This window comes from Heterodontus francisci, chromosome 25 (genome assembly GCF_036365525.1).
Source record: "Heterodontus francisci isolate sHetFra1 chromosome 25, sHetFra1.hap1, whole genome shotgun sequence".
NCBI classification, from domain to species: domain Eukaryota; kingdom Metazoa; phylum Chordata; class Chondrichthyes; order Heterodontiformes; family Heterodontidae; genus Heterodontus; species Heterodontus francisci.
Genome location: NC_090395.1, coordinates 49,784,477 through 49,801,594, shown reverse-complemented (window position 1 = coordinate 49,801,594; position 17,118 = coordinate 49,784,477). Strand labels below are relative to the sequence as shown.

Sequence of the window (17,118 nt, the reverse complement as noted above, 5' to 3'; positions counted from 1 at the left end):
AGTACAAAAAGGCAGAGTATTTCTTAAATGGTGAGAGGTTGGGAAGTGTTGATGTCCAAAGGGACCTAGGTGTCCTTGTTCACAAGTCACTCAAAGCTAGTATGCAGATGCAGCAAGCAATTAAGAAGGCAAATGGTATGCTGGCCTTCATTACAAAAGGTTTTGAGTATAGGAGTAAAGACGTATTGCTGCAATTGTATAAAGCCTTGCTGAGGCCACACCTGGAATATTCTGTACAGTTTTGGTCTCCTAACCTAAGGAAGGATATATTTACCATAGAGGGAGTGCAACGGAGGTGCATCAGACTAATCCCTGGGATAGTGGGATTGTTTTATGAGGAGAGATTGCAGAAACTGGACCTGTATACTCTAGAGTTTCGAAGAATGAGAGGTGATCTAATTTAAACCTACAAAATTCTTACAGGGTGTGACAGGGGAGATGTGCATAGGATATTTCCACTGGTTGGTGAGTCTAGAACCAGGGGACGCAGTCTCAGAATAAGGAGCAGGCCATTTAGGACTGAGGTGAGGAGGAATTTCTTTACTCAGAGGGTGGTGAATCTTTGGAATTTTCAACCCCAGAGGGTTGTGGAAACTCAATCATTGAGCATTTTCAAGACAGAAATTGATAGATTTCTATATTAATGGCATCAAGGGATATGGGGATATTGGGGAAAAATGGCACAGAGATAGATGGTCAGCCATGATCTGTTTGAATGGCGGAGCAGGCTCGACGGGCCAAATGGCCCACTTCTGCTCCTATTTCCTATAATCCTATGATTTATGCCTCTTAGTTCTGGACTCAGCCACAAGAGTAAATAGTTTCCCCTCATCTATCCTAATGAACCCCTTCTGATTAACATAGCTACCACACCACTTTTTGTCCTTCCTTATCATTTCTGAATACATTATAGCCTGCAATATTTAGATATCAATCCTGCCCTGTCTGTAGCCATGTTTCCATTATTCCTAATACATATATTTTCTCACTTTTAACTATAGGAACAGGAGTAGGTCATTCAGCCCCTCAAATGTTTTCTACCATTCAATTAGATTATGGCTGTCATATACCTCAACCTTGCCCCCAATTTTCCCATTTTGTTGTTGGTCCTTTGTATATTGCTATACAGGCAATTTAATGTCCTCTTATTTTCATCACTCCTGTTTATTATATTACTTTGTCGAACCTTTTCTTTTCCTTAAGTATTTATGCTACCTTTATCTCCTAGACATTGACCTTTGCGCTCATCCCTTTTTTCTTATGTTTAGATCACTATTCATTCCACTCAAATCTTTCACCTGCCCCACTCTGTACTCATTCTGAAGGTGGTGACATGAAGTGAAGTTTATGGTTCCATGAGAGCCTCCTAGTACCATGCTCAAGTGTCGTTTATGTGGCATTGAGACAGTATTGACAGGCTCTTTGATAGTATAAGGTCAATTTTAATCCAACTGCTCCATTAGGAAACTGACAGATCGGGTGAAAAACTACTTTTGTACCCTGCACGATTTTACTCCCTGTGACGTCAATGGGGATTATTATTGGGCGGGGTGTAAAACCAGCGTTCCATCCAATCCTATGCGTTTCCCATGCAATTAGGTTAAACTTAACCCGTGGATCTAGTCTTATCTTATCAAAGTCCACCTTGCACTTGCAGATAGCAATCAACAAATCAACAACAACTTCCATTTATATAGCGCCTTCAACCTAGGAAAGCAATCAGGGTGCAAGAACTTGCTTGTTTTAAATGAGAAGCGCACCAGCAGCAGACAGACCAATACGAGAGATGAAGAAAAGAGGAACAGCAGCATGAAAGTGGTGTGAGAAACAGGAAGAAATCAGTTTTGTAATGAGAGAGAAACAGCAGCAACAGACACCAGTGTGTGGGACAAGAGACATCAGCAAGAAAGTGTTGTGCGAGAGTGAGAGTGCAGTGTGACACAACAAGAGAACAGTGTGAGAGAGAACAACAACACATTAAGAGAAGCATTAAAGTGTGGAGTAAGTGTTTCGTTAGGGGTGTTAAACCATTGTAGTTTAGCACCAGCGGAGACGACAGTTTGTTCATTAGATGTCGTAATTATTTCAACATTTAATATATGAAATGGCCCAATTCTTGATATTCTTGATATAATTGATACAAAGCATCTGGAGTAAGGGGGAGTGGGAGTAATTGCACTTCACAAACAGCTTTTTAAAATCTTTTGGTTTTTATATATTATGAGAAGGTTTTCACTACTCTTTTTGCATAAAGTTCAACTTCATCCTCAAGACAGATTTGTAAGCCTGAACTATCCAAGAATGTCTGGCAGCCTCTTTTCAGTTGAACACAAAAGGATAGCAATACAAGAGCTTTTGTGAAGGTGTGGAGTACAATATGTGGACCATGATAGATCCTCAGCATATCCAGGGGTAAAACATTTGCATAAAGTGTTGAAAAATTGAGTCTCTGGCGGAAAATCTGTGTACTTAAGGAGCAAATGACAACACCCCGGTAACATCAGAGAGTGTCATGAATATCCCTCAGAATGTGGTCACCAAGAAGAATTGTGAGACAGTTCAGGTATGGGGATAGTATAGAAAGAACAAAGTGGATAACTATCTGCAGTGGTAGCAGACAAAGATAGAACTCAGGTGCAGGAATTACTGCAATTGTCTGGGCGGTAAGTGAGACAGTTTACCGTTACGTTCATTCTAAATTAGATGCAAAAGGGGAAAGGAATCTGTGTCATGGAATCTTTTATGTCCTCCTGAGAGGGGAGATAAGGCCTCAGATTAACTTTTCACCTCTAACAATGCAGCAATTCCTAGATGACATGTTCAGGCCACTGGAGTGGGTCTTAAATGAATAACATTCTGACTTAGAGGTGAATGCTACCACTGGGCCATGACTGACACCTACACCAGAATTGTAACTGATTTAAGTGATGTTTGTAGAGAAAAGGTGTAGGCTAGCTGCATGAGTGCAGAGCTAAGGAAAGGACAACTTCACAGACTTTTGAATATTCATAAATTTTGTTTGAAACATTCACTCGAGGTTGTGCTGCAATATGTTGAATCCTTCTCAGATACTGGCACTGAAGATGGCATTGAGTTCTGCTGTGACCCCTGCTATTTGTCTCAGGTCCTCCAAGATGGTCCTCAGTGCCTTCATATGAATGTAATGCTCATCTAGAGTATTTTATACATGGAGTCAAGGAGCACAAGGGTAAGGAAGTAATCATAGATTTCTACAAAACATTGGTTAGATCATACTTAAAGTACTGTGTGCAGTTTTGGGTACCTCACTGCTAAAGGTCATTTGGGTCATGAGAGTAGACCATGAATACTCACCAGGATGAAACCATGGATGGGAAATTAGTGAGTGTAGAGCATAGATTGACTGATGATATTAAGGATAGGAATCTACGATTATGAGGAAAGAATTGAGACACTGAAGGGTCAATATCTGGGTGCATTGTGCCTACTTTTAGGTGTAAAACAGACAAAAATCTGCACAGGGGTTGGTCCCACTACTAAAGTCATGGATCCCTTTCATGGGGGGTTACGGGCAGCTGCCTTAAACTGTCACTTGGCCACTTTGATAAGTAAACTGGAGGCCAAACACCTGCTGAAGAATCCCATCAAGAAATTTGTTGTTCCAGAGCAGGGCAAGCATTGGACCTGCCCTGCTCAGGATTCTTCATGGTCCCCGCAGTGAGTGCGCTGATGAGGTCCCAGGGTTCGATCCTTTGAACTCTTGGGCCTGAATTTTACCAGCCCCCGGATGGCAGGAAGAAAGGCGGGTGGGGGGGGCAATAAGATAGCGGGGAGCCGCATCAGAACAGCTCCCCAATGCAGGCTGCTAGGGAAGTTTTCCAATGGCAGGCAGGAAGCAGACCGAGATGTGGATTGGCTGCCCACTCCTCGGAGGTGGGAAGCCAATTTGCATTATTAGGCCCCTATTAGGGGCCATTAAGCTGGGCCAGTGGTATTTTGTCGCCAGCGGAGCAGCTCCCCAACACTTGGAGAGGCCACCAGCTTCACAGAGGCAGCCTCCCTCTGGCAGCTTGTGTGGGGGAGGTGCGGCCATCAGAGCGAGATGCTCCATGATCCAAAGAGGGGGCCGTGGGCAGGAAATGCAACATTCACAACAATCCCGCTGGAGGGTTTTCACCTCTGATGGGCAGGGTTTTCCACCCTCAGTCATCCAGAATTTATTATAATCTGCTTACCTGTCTGAGGGCGCCTCCATTTTGAAGCGCCCCCTAGGTCTCCGAGGTGCCTCAGCAGTGCCCATCCCTCCCAGGGGTGCAAGGAGGGAGGGGGTTTCTGAGGCTTTAGAGCTGACAGCCCTCTGACTGGGCCGGCAGCATCAAGAGCCTGCCCGCTGTCCTTAATTGAATGGTGGGCCCAGAGATGGCCAAATAGGAGGCCACCTCCAGTATTATTGCCGAGCTGGTCCTGCTGCCAGCAAGTGCGGCTTCGGGCTCCCCATTTGGTTGTGACATCGACGTCCTGAAGCCCGCAGTAAAATTCAGCCCTTGGTTTGGGTGTCTGCTGAGTCTAGGCTCAAAATCTACCCCAGCACTATTTTCACTTGAGCCGAGAAACACGAAAGCAGATTGAAGAGAATATTTTAAATCATGAAGGTTGAATGAGATGAGACGATTTCCTGCAGCTGGAAGTCGTTGACAGTACTGAATAGGTAGAAAGAAGTTAGAAAAAAGGTCTTTAAGCAGAGTGTTACTGGAGCATGGAAGGCTTTGTGCTTTGCTACACTGAGTGGGCGAGGCAGAAACCATGGTATCTTTTATAGAAGAATTGGATAAAAGATATGGAAAGAAAGCAGGCCAGTGAGATTAGCACTGAATTGCTGTGGCATAACAGCCAGCATAAACAGAATGAGCTGAATTGTCTCCTCTTGTGCTTTAAGCCGTTGTGACATTATAGTAAACACTTGCACTATTTGTTGAATTGTTACAGTTCCTGGATCCTGCTGCATTTGTATTGCTGGGGCATCTATTCAACATCTTTTCACTTTGCTCAAATAACTTACTTTAAATTTTTGCCCTGCTTTAAAGGAAAAATCTTTGTTTACCTTCTCAAACATTTTCTCACTCTCTTGTCTATCTTTTGCTGATCTGTCATTATTCTTTTGAAACAGCATTTGTCAAGCTATTTACTTTTTTTCTTAAGTTTTTATTCTTCCGTACCAAGTGTTAAACACCAGGTGAGTACAACAAAGCAATTTTCTCCCTTTCTGTCCATACTACTCATGCATGTGCAAAAGGACAGTTGCTCTGTCTTGCAAGTAATCACTGGTAAAAAAACAGCCACAATATATGGGAGTCCCTGTAATCTTTGCACTAAGTACTTTAAGTCTTTTCCATGTTTGACCTTCAAATAAAATCTGAAGGTATTTTGATAAAAACATTGTCAGTATAAAGGTCGTGTCAGATTCACAGCTTCTCGTAGTATCTTTGACATAGAGAAAAGAGCTTTTTTATACAGAGACAGAAATTCTTGACGCCGCAAAGACAGCACTCTTAACAGAACTGTCACTACCTTTATACATCTGATTTACGAAAACACGAAGAAAGAACAGAAAAAGGAATTATATAGGAGTCTGCAATTAAAACTGAGATTATTGCGCAGATACAAAAACTAATCACAAATCAGCTGGGTATTATTTAAATCCACTTTACACCAGTGTTACCATCTTTTAGTAAATGGTAACAGTCTCAATCAATGACTTGCTCAAAAGCCTTTCTAAAGTATACACTAGCATAATTATTGTGGAGTGGGTCTTCTCTTTATTGTTGCTCATGTTCCCCTTAAAATTCCAAAAACAAACAGCTTCCTTTGCCCCTATTTACAATGGACTATGTGGGGAAAAGCTAGTGCAGTACAGAAACTGCAAAAGCACACCAGGGATTCACTTAAATATTTTTTAAAGTATCCATGGGGCTTTAATGAAGCTGTGGAAAAATGAGTAAATGTCCGTCTTTAATGTTACGTACAAAGTTGCATGCACTGGGAATGTGTACAGAGAGTTCAAAAGCGTGCCCTTCATGATTTTCCATTCATTAATTTTCATGGACCATGTGAAATGCAGCCATCAGAAAATTGTTGGCAGAAGGAATTGAACCCAAAGCATGCTTGAGCTCCAATTTTCCCACCCCTGCACCTGCACAAATAGTGCAGAACAGTTGAAGTCCTGTTGGGTTAGTACTCTGCTGCATTATCTCGAAGGTTTGAGGAAACAAATTATGTTCTTGGTGATTTCATTTGTGGTTCGCCACCTCTCTCTGGAGATTCTGTGGGGGGGACGTTTTATGCAGTCTGCCGCAGTGAATTTGGTGGCATGCAGGGTGATATAATTAGGCAGGAGGTGTTTTTATCAGATTCCCAATGGCGAGATATTTTAGAGGAATTAAATCGGCAGCGGGTTTGCGGCGTGCCGGGTTCCTCCAGCGCAGTGGCGGATTGCAGCTCTGCATTCATTTATATACCATGAATACTCATTACCCTGCACATAGTTTGGATTTAGTCCTGCCTGCCAGATTAAGTGAATGGCGAGCGATATTCCCGTGCCACCCGGTTCACGAATGTTTAAACGTGGTGTGCAATAGTTGGATTTGTGCAGTTGAATCTCAGGACTGTGCTCTTCTCTCTTTAACTCAGCCGCTAAACTAACAGCAGCATTGGAATGGATGTTTACCTCCAGCTCGGCACCAGCAAGGGTGAATCATCTCAGGGAATGGTGACCAAGACATGGGCGGGGGTTACATGGAGGAGCAGGGCATGGTGGTCGAGGAGGGAAGGGTGGGGTTGATTGGGTGCATGGAGGAGCAGGGGACAGTAGTCTAGGAGGGAAGAGTGGGACTGATCGGGTGCATTGAGGAGCAAGGCAGGGTGGAGCGTCCCGGTTGTTGAGTGGTTGATGTTGATGGTGAAGATGCATTTCCTCGGCTGTGGGGGTAGTGGGTGGATTAGATCAGTACAGCATGAAGATATTCGCCAAGGGCATAAAGGGAGGGATGAGTGTTGTCGACGTTGGGGAGCTGTGGGGCAAATTGAGGGTACTGGCTAGCAGAGGCAGTGGTCACAGTCAATGGGGGCAAATGGATTCTGTAGGGGGGAAGGTCAACACTAATGGGTGGCTATTTGACAACTTCATATGGAGGGGAATGGGACTTGGCAACAATGGTCAGTTTGATGTGCAAAAGTTCAAGGGTAAGAGTTGGCATGTCAATATTAAGGGAAGTAGGAACAGGGGGAGGGATGGCATGAATAAATTGATGATTACACTGTGCACATATTGGGGTGGCTCAATGGACTCATGGCTTGCATGGCCTCCTCCACAGCACTTGCAAAGCCACGCATGACCTTAGGCATCTGACATATTTTCCACATGGCTTTGCTGCATATCTGGCAGACTTCTCATAGAAACAACAGAGGATCATCATAAGCATGGGGCTAAGCAGGGGCCTGGTCCCCAGCAGTCCTCTGATTGTCAGCAGACTCGGCTGGCACATGTTCCCTCAGCTGCTAGGATGTATCTGTGTCATGTACACCAGCATGTGACCCAGATTCTAATCGCAGACCATGTGGATGTATCTGCGCTGGCGGAGGTGGAAGAAGTGGTGCATTCTCTGGGGCATTAGCTTCTTCTTCCTCCCCAGAGGAGTCTGGGGCCACATGGCATTCTGTGACTCGAGTGCAGGCACCTACAGTGCACACAAACAGAGGCACTTTAAGCACGTGCTTCACATGCGTTCATACAATTTCCATTAGTTTCCACATATCTGCAAGAGTGGACTTCATCCTTACGCCCTGTGGCTCCATCTCCGATCACCCTGCCTCCCTCCTCTCTCACAATCTCCGAAGCTGAGGTCAACAGCCTGATGTCATGGACCCCTCTTCTCGTTTTTGCATGCTGATGCTGGTTGTGGCTTTGTCTATTCTGCAACCGACAGTGCATGATTAATGACATGGCAAACGATGCATCATAACCATTGCATACATGCTCAACATCACTCATTCTGCATTGGCTTTTGCATGATACATCTCATCTCATAAACAATGCCAATCTTCATCATTTAGTAAATGGTACCAAGGTAACTAAGTGAGCATTGGTCCTAAAGAAAGTGAATCTGGGGAATTAATAAGAGAAAATAAGGAGATGGCAGATGAACTGAACAGGTATTTTACATCGGTCTTCACTATAGAGGATATAAGTAACATCCTAGAAATAGCTGTAAATCAGGAACTGGAAGGGAGGGAGGAACTTAAGAAGATTTCATTCACCATGGAAATGGTACTGAGCAAATTGTTGGAGTTGTAGGCTGACAAGTCCCTGGGTCCTGATGGACTTCATCTTAGGCTCCTAAACGAAGTGGCTCGTGCAATAGTTGATGCGTTGGTTTTAATTTTCCAAAATTCCGTAGATTCGGGGAAGGTTCCATTCGACTGGAAAATACTGAATGTAACTCCTTTATTCAAAAAGGGAGGGAGACAGAAAGCAGGAAACTATAAGCCTGTTAGCTTAACATCTGTCTTAGGGAAAATGTTAGAAGCAATTATTAAAGATGTTATAGTAGGGCACTTAGAAAAATTCAATGTAATCAGGCAGAGTCAACATGGTTTTGTGAAAGGGAAATCATGTTTAACCAATTTATTGGAGTTCTTCGAAGAAGTAACATGTGCTGTGGATCAAAGGGAATCAGTGGATGTAGTGTACTTGGATTTCCAGAAGGCATTTGATAAGGTGCTGCATAGGTTATTGCAGAAAATAAAAGCTCATGGTGTAGGGGGTAACATATTGGCATGAATAGAAGATTGGCTAGCAAACAGGAAACAGAGAATAGGCATAAATGGGTCATTTTATGGTTGGCAAGATATAACGAGTGGTGTGCTGCAGGGATCAGTGCTGGGGCCTCAACTTTTTACAATTTATATAAATGACTTGGATGAAGGGACCGAAGGTATGGTTGCTAAATTTGCTGATGACACAAAGATAGGGAGGAAAGTAAGTTGTGAAGAGGACATAAGGAGGTTACAAAGGGATATAGATAGGTTAAGTGAGTGGGTGAAGATCTGGCAAATGAAATATAATGTGGGAAAATATGAAATTGTCCATGTTGGCAGGAAGAATAAAAAAGCATATTTTCTAAATTGTGAGAGATTGCAGAGCTCTGAGATGCAGAGGGATCTGGGTGTCCCAGTCCATGAATCGCAAAAGGTTAGTATGCAGGTTCAGCAAGTAATTAGGAAAGCGAATAAGAATTCTATTGCTTATTGTGAGGGGAATCGAATGCAAAGTAGGGAAGTTATGCTTCAGTTATACAGGGCATTGGTGAGACCAGATCTGGACAGCTGTGTATAGTATTGGTCACCTTACTTAAGGAAGGATGTAAATGCATTGGATGCAGTTCCGAGAAGGTCAACTAGTCTAATGCTTGGAATGGGTGGGTTGTCTTAAGAGGAAAGATTGGACAGGATAGGCTTGTATCTGCTGGAGTTTAGGAGAGTAACAAGCAACTTGATTGAAACATATAGGATCCTGAGGGCCTTGACAGTGTGGATGTAGAAAGAATGTTTCCGCTTGTGGGAGAATCTAGAACTAGGGGTCAACATTTAAAAATAAGGGGTCACCCATTTAAGACAGAGATGAGGAGAATTTTTTTCTCTCAGAGGGTCGTGAGTCTTTGGAACTCTCTTCCTCAAAAGACAGTGGAAGCAGAGTCTTTAACTATTTTTAAGGCAGAGGTAGATAGATTCTTGATAAGCAAGGGGGTGAAAGGTTATCGGGGGATAGGTGGGAATGTGGAGTCGAGGTTCAATCTGATCAGCCATGATCTTATTGAATGGCAAAGCAGGCTCGAGGGGCTGAGTGGCCTGCTCCTGCTCCTAGTTAGTATGTTCATATGTCTGTTCATTTGCTCATGCATTCCACTGCATTCCTTGCGTTCTCTGCTTTAAAGAGAGAACCAAGGAAGAAATCAATGGAGCAACCTGTCCAGGACCACTTACCCTCAGTGATCTGAGCAAGTCATTGATTCGCTTGCAGCACTGCATCCATGTTCTAACAGTTACCCCACAGTTCGAGACCTTCTCCTCTACCTCCATTCAGGCCGCCTTGGTGAGGCAGGAGGGTCTTCGGACTCCATCTGCAGGGAAGAGGACCTCCCGCCTTTCCCTGACGGCCTGGAGGAGAACCTGCAGGGAAGCATCACTGAACCTTGGGGCGGAATGCTGCCTACTGGCTGCCATGTCATTCACTTTGGCTGTAAGAAAAATAAATAACATGAAGGTCATGCTGACTGTCACAAAATAAAGGAGATAAAAACATTTTGATTTAAGTAAAAGCTTCAATTTAAGTTAGTCTGAAGATACTTACATTAAAGGAAGGCTTCTGATCCTTGAGTCTGCAAGGACAGAATGTTTTATATCTGTGACAATCATGGTGCTTGGGGCAGTGATGGTGGGTTCCACCAATGAAAGGCCGCCTCTGTCGCATGATCCCACGTGTTCCCCGAGCCCATCGCCGCATGGCTAATTTAAATACAAAATCGCATTGAGAAACGGGATTTGCGGTGGGAGCGGAAGTTACGACAACTTCTGGTCCCGCTGTCGGGAGCGCCACGGCATAAAATTCCACTCAGTGCCTCGACAAATACCTTGAGAAGAAAATCTATAAATGATCTGTTAGAGGAAGTAGAGTTGATTAACAAAACTGCTAGTTCTTCCATCATTTGAACGTTGTACCGTTGTTTAAAAAGGGTGTGAGGGATAGGTCAAATAATTATAGGCTGGTCAGTCTGACCTCAGTGGTGGGTAAATTGTTAGAATCAATTCTGAGAGACGGGATAAACTGCCACTTGGAAAGGCATGGATTAATCAGGGATAGTCAGCATGGATTTGTTAAGGGAAGGTCATGTGTTACTAACTTAATTGAGTTTTTTGAGGAAGTAACAGGAAGGATTGATGAGGGTAGTGCAGTGGATGTGGTCTACATGGACTTTAGTAAGGCATTTGACAAGGTCCCACATGACAGACTGTCCAGTAAAATGAAAGCCCCTGGGAATACAGAGATACAGTACTGAAACAGGCCCTTCAGCCCACCGAGTCTGTGCCAACCATCAACCACCCATTTATACTAATCCTGCATTAATCCCATATTCCTTATTGCATCCCCACCTTCCCTCAACTCTTCTACCACCTACCTATACTAGGGGCAATTTACAATGGCCAATTTACCTATCAACCTGCAAGTCTTTGGCTGTGGGAGGAAACCAGAGCACCCGGCAGAAACCCACATGGTCACAGGGAGAACTTGCAAACTCCGCACAGGCAGTACCCAGAACTGAACCCGGGTCGCTAGAACTGTGAGGCTGTGGTGCTAACCACTGTGCCACTCACTCAACCAAGACATTGATATCTTTCTGGAGTCTACGGCTATCCTGTTCATTATCAAGTACATGGCCAATTTTTGTGTCATCAGCAAATTTCCCAATCATGCCTCCCACATTTAAGTCCAAATCATTAATATATCTATATATATATGTGGCAGGTTGGATCCAGAATTGGCTCAGGGACAGGAAACAAAGGGTAGTAGTCGACGAATGTTTTTGTAAATGGAAAGCTGTTTCCAGTGGCATTTCCACAGGGCTCAGTGGTGGGTCCCTTGCTGTTTGTGGTATATATTAATGATTTGGACTAAAATGTGGGAGGCATGATTGGGAAATTTGCTGATGACACAAAAATTGGCCATGTAGTCGATAGTGAAGAGGATAGCCGTAGATTCCAGAAAGATATCAATGGTTTGGTTGAGAGGGCGGAAAAGTGGCAAATGGAATTCAATCCAGAAAAGTGTGAGGTAATGCATTTGGGGAGGACAAATACAGTGAGGAAATACATAATAAAAGGGAGGATATTGAGAGGGGCAGAAGAAGTGGAGTGCATGTCCACAGGCCCCTGAAGGTGGCAGGACAGATAGATAGAGTGGTGAAGAAGGCATATGGAATGCTTTCCTTTATTGGCCGAGGTATAGAATTCAAAAGCAGGGATGTAATGCTGGAACTGTATAAAACACTGGTTAGGCCACAGTGGAGTATTGTGTACAGTTCTGGTCACCACATTACAGAAAGGACATAATTGCTCTGGTGAGAGTACAGAAAAGATTTACAAGAATGTTGCCAGGGTTTGAAAGTTGCAGCTATGAGGAAAGATTGGATGGGCTAGGGTTGTTTTCCTTAGAACAGAGGAGGCTGAGGGGTGACTTAATAGAGGTGTACAAAATTATGAGGGTCCTAGATAGAGTAGACAGGAAGGACCTGTTTCCCCTAGTGGAGAGGTCAATTACCAGGGGGCACAGATTTAAGGTGATTGGTCGAAGGATTAGAGGGGACATGAGGAAAAGCTTTTTCACCTAGAGGGTGGTGGGTTTCTGGAATTCACTGCCAGGAACGGTGGTGGAGGCAGAACCCCTCAATTCTTTTAAAAGGTACCTGGACATGCACCTGAAGTGCTGTAACTGGCAAGGCCATGAACCAGGTGTTGGAAGGTGGAATTAGAATGGGCAGCTAGTTTGTTTTTCCAGCCAGCATGGACATGCGGGTCGAATGGCCTCCTTCAGTGCTGTAATTTTTCAATGGTTCTATACTTTATTTTATAAAAATTACAACAGAAAATCAAGCCAATAAGTTCTATTTCATGACATACAGAAATTCTTTGAAGAAGTTACCAAACCTTCATTTGCGAAGATTTAGAAAATTTTACTTAACGTTTTTGTATAGTACTTCTAATCAACTTATCGATTAAGGAATCTCTCTAGCCTGATACATTTTCTGTAACTTCCATAGCTGTAGAAGTTCTTTGGATCCCTTTTGCTGTTATCTATAACCACCTTTTTATTGTTCTATTAACTTTTTTGATACTCCTTTTAGTTACTTTTAGCTTACTTCCTTTGTAAAAAGCAAAAATTCCCCTTGCGCATTTTGCTCTGCCAATCCTCTCCTCGCTTCTAACAATGACTATTTGCTGGGGTGTCATTCTATAGTCAACAGTCACCTTCGTGCATCTCCCGAAAAGGCTATCATTTATTCCTGAGTCTTGACAGTGATCATCAGACTAGTTGATAAAAGAGCATCACTATCAAAACAGTACTCTCCTGATCACTTCTCGCAGGGGCTACTGGCAAACCATCAAAAGTGGGAACATGGTCTGATTTTACCCTTCCTTACCACAGGTGTTTGTGTACTCTTTTCTGTCCAGATATCTTAAATTTAAAGAATGTTTCTGCTTCTGCAAGAATACCTTGATGTTTTGGATCCTCATCGCTCATGCAACCTTAACTAACCAGTTAGTAAATAACTCAATATACAATGATGCAAATTGCAATTCTTTTTGGTCTTGGGTACCAATTGAAAGGATATCCAAGTTGAGAACCATTAGAACTGGTCGAATACTGCTTTATCGTCCACTGGTATTGAAGTTTTTTTAAGGTCAAAGGCGTCCTCATTTGAATCCAGGACTGGAAATTACACATTGCTTCCTAACCTGTTTGATTCTAATATAAATAGCAGATGAGACTTAGGTCAATTTTGGTCAAAGGAAAGGCTTCCTATGATTTTAATGGTCGGAAGTGGAAAGTGGAATGGAGACCAATTTGAATATTGCAATGAGTGCTCATCATTTTGATAAATTTATATAGATGGAAGAATTGCAGAAATACGGTCTGTTAAGTTTAACGATGTGGGTGTAGTGTGGGCGCAGCTGATAGTCATTAGAAGTAAGACAGTGCTTTAGTTGTCATGTAATCTAATCTAGCAAGGAAATAAAATGGTGAATTCCAGATCCAAATTTCTTTTATTCTATTTTTTCTAATTTATTGCAAACATAGGAACAATTCATTGATGTTGCACAATCTGCAGGAGATTTTCATCGACTCTAATTATATTTCAATTCTTTAAAGTAAAGGTGTGGTGTGATGTGATCAGTATGTAGCACTAATAACCTTGTAGATCTCAGACCCATCAACAATATCTTACCATCTATGAACAATTATCACAATTACAGCCATAAACATCCACCCACACTCATGTTTATGCCATCAAATGTGTGCTGAACCTGAAGTGACAAGGAAATGGTGACAAATTATACAAGCTTGAAAATGCTGTGCAGAAAATGAGCGCCTGTACTGTAATTAAAGATAAACTTTTCGAATAATAACTGTCCACAGACTTACTAAAATATTTAGAAGTTTGTTCTCAGTTCCAGCCACCATAAGCATAGAATCAATAAAAAGAAAAATATTCCATTTTTATAGGGACTTTCCCATCCTTAGAATATTCCAAAGTGCTTCACAAGCAATAAATTATTTTTGAAGTCACTGTTCTGTCGGCAGGCAATTTGTACATTCAAGGTCCAACACACAAATAAGATACATGACCAGAAATGATTTTCTGGTGTTGCTTGCGGGATGAATATTGACAGGACCCTGGGTGAACTCTATTCTTCTTCAGAGAGTTACAGAATAATCAGTGGAATAGACAGAGAGGGACACCGGGTCAGATTTTATCCTGGCAATAAGGGTCATGGCTGCAGACCAGAAGGTAGGGGGAGACCCCACTTCGGCCCTTTGTCAGACCCCTGGCGGAATTCTATGGCGGGCAGCCAATTAACTGCCTGCTATTGGGAACACCGTCCCTTTAAGGGAAAAAGCTCCTGCCTCCAGGGCTGCCGGCCAATCAGTGTGGCCACTGTCAGTACTGCAGGAGGCCTGCACTACCGAAAATGGAGGAGACCACAGGAGGCAGGTAGGTGGGGTTGGAGATGCCGCAGCAAGTCAGGCAGGCTCTGGTAAGTGGGTGGTGCGGGTTGGCGAGGGCGGGTGGTGGGTCTTACTGGAGGTTGGCCATTGCCGCCGTGGGGGTCCTCCATGGGCCATGTATTGCCCCCAGAGGAGGAACAACCCCCCCGAGTCTGTGGTGTCTCCACGTGGCAGCAGGCCCCTCAAACCTGCAAAATGGGAGCGAAGGCAAGAGGCTGCCCTTAAGTGACCAGGCCTCAATTGACCTGGGGTGGGAAGGCAGTCTTCGGCCTTCCCTGCCCCTGACAAAATGGCATGGGGCCAGGACAACGTCGGGCACGCGCCCAATGTCACCCCATGCCATTTTGTGTGCCCCTCCCACCTCCATTCCCATCTCCAAGTGCAGAATAAAATCCTGCCCAGCATTTGTGACAATGCAGCAGCCCCTCAATACTGCAGTGAAGAATATGTTCCCAAATACTGCATTAGGGCATGAACCCTACACTATCATTTACTGACTTAGAGACAAGAATACAACTATTGTGTCAAACTGATATAGATAGGTTCCATTTTCTTTCTGTTATGAAGATACTACTATCTTCGGGTGGCGCAGTGGTTAACACTGCAGCCTCACAGCTCCAGCAACCCAGGTTCAGTTCTGGGTACTGGCTGTGTGGAGTTTGCAAGTTCTCCGTGACCACGTGGGTTTCCACTGGGTGCTCTGGTTTCCTCCCACAGCTAAAGACCTGCAGGTTGATAGATAAATTGGCCATTGTAAATTGCCCCTAGTGTAGGTAGGTGGTTGGAGAATTGAGGGAAGATGGGGATGTGGTCAGGAATATGGGATTAATGTAGGATTGATATAAATGGGTGGTTGATGGTTGGCACAGACTCGGTGGGTCGAAGGGCCTGTTTCAGTGCTGTATCTCTCTAACTCTAACTAAATCTCTTATATTCTGATACTAGTTCCTTCAAAGAAGACTTGGTCCTTGTGAAAACAAAGTCTCATCTCCACTGTGATGAAATTATCCATTGTACAATGTTACACCTTCACCATGTTAGTGATAGGCTAAAGACAGATCTAGCAGCTCAAAACTGGGCATCCATTAGAGTCTGCAAGCCATGGGGAGCAGTACCTTTGCAATCTGTAACTTCACAGGTCAGGCATACCCTTGAGCTTAGTGAAGCTATTACGCAGGGCTACCTGAGATGCTAAATGTCAAAAGCAGCAGGCTATAGATAGACCTAAGTGATCCCATAACCAGTAGCCCTACCACATCCTGCTGAGAATTCTGGTGGATAAACAAATGACTGAAAAGAGCAGGCAGCTCCATTAACATCCCCACAGTCAACCATGGTGGAGCTCATCACATCAGTTCCAGAGATAAGCTGCTGAGTTCGGCAGGTGATTCATTTGCACAGTTCCGCTTTGCTGAGGAAAAGGAGTGGGAAGTAGAGGTTCCTTCTAGTAAACAGATATCACCTTTGTTTGTAGACTGTCAATCCCTGGCTCAGTCCCTTCAGGAACTCCCCCTCTACCTTAGACTGAATGTGGAAGCTGAGTTGGTACAGATAACTCCTCCTGCAGAACTACCACAGATGAGAATGATGTGTATGCATGATGCCCTAAGCAAATTTAGCCAGTTTAGAGCACAAGCAACAGCTGTGGACAACATCCCAGTCAACTCTGTGCCTGGGGATCCAGGCAAAAATACCTTCAGCCTCATGCTCAAACCTGTAACACAAGCACCTGAGAATGCTCCTCCTGCATCTCAGCAACCACCAGACAAGCTAGACGAGGAGCTGGATTTTTTACTTCAATTAGAAACGCCTGTCAGCAAAAGTAATGATATTTTCTTAAAGGGAGCTCAGGATGTAGAAGTTCTCTGTGACCCTGGAACAGTTAATACTTCAACTGACTCGTCTGGTGCCGACATGACAGACAGTACAAATTCACAAGCAGCAGAAACAGTTAAGAAGCTTAACTCTGAGGAGGAACTGGAAGATTGGTTAGATAGCATGATATCATAATGTTACCATGACAATCTTGCAAGTGTAGAAATGAAGACTAAAAGACTGTAAACAACAGTGGCATCACATTTCCTGCAAACAGTTGGGTAATTGTTAGGACATGTTTCTTTTTGAATTCATTGCTGCTATAGCATGTATTTCAATAGTATTCCATTGCTGGCCAGTTAAGCAGATATTAATAAGAGTGTCGAATGGTGTAATTTTGGGCGGCACCGTGGCGCAGTGATTAGCACCGCAGCCTCACAGCTCCGGCGACCCGGGTTCAGTTCTGGGTATTGCCTGTGTGGCGT

The 17,118-nt window shown here is 43.7% G+C and overlaps 1 protein-coding gene across 1 annotated transcript in view; it reads left to right on the top strand.

Moving 5' to 3' along the window:
• Positions 1-16,868, top strand: part of LOC137384021 (cell death regulator Aven-like) — a 56,567-nt gene extending 39,699 nt beyond the window's left edge. The window contains exon 3 of the mRNA XM_068057587.1: positions 16,117-16,868. Coding sequence (XP_067913688.1) covers positions 16,117-16,828 — 712 coding nt within the window. The 3' untranslated portion in view covers positions 16,829-16,868. The remainder of the gene's footprint in view (positions 1-16,116) is intronic.
• The last annotated feature ends 250 nt before the right edge of the window (positions 16,869-17,118 follow it).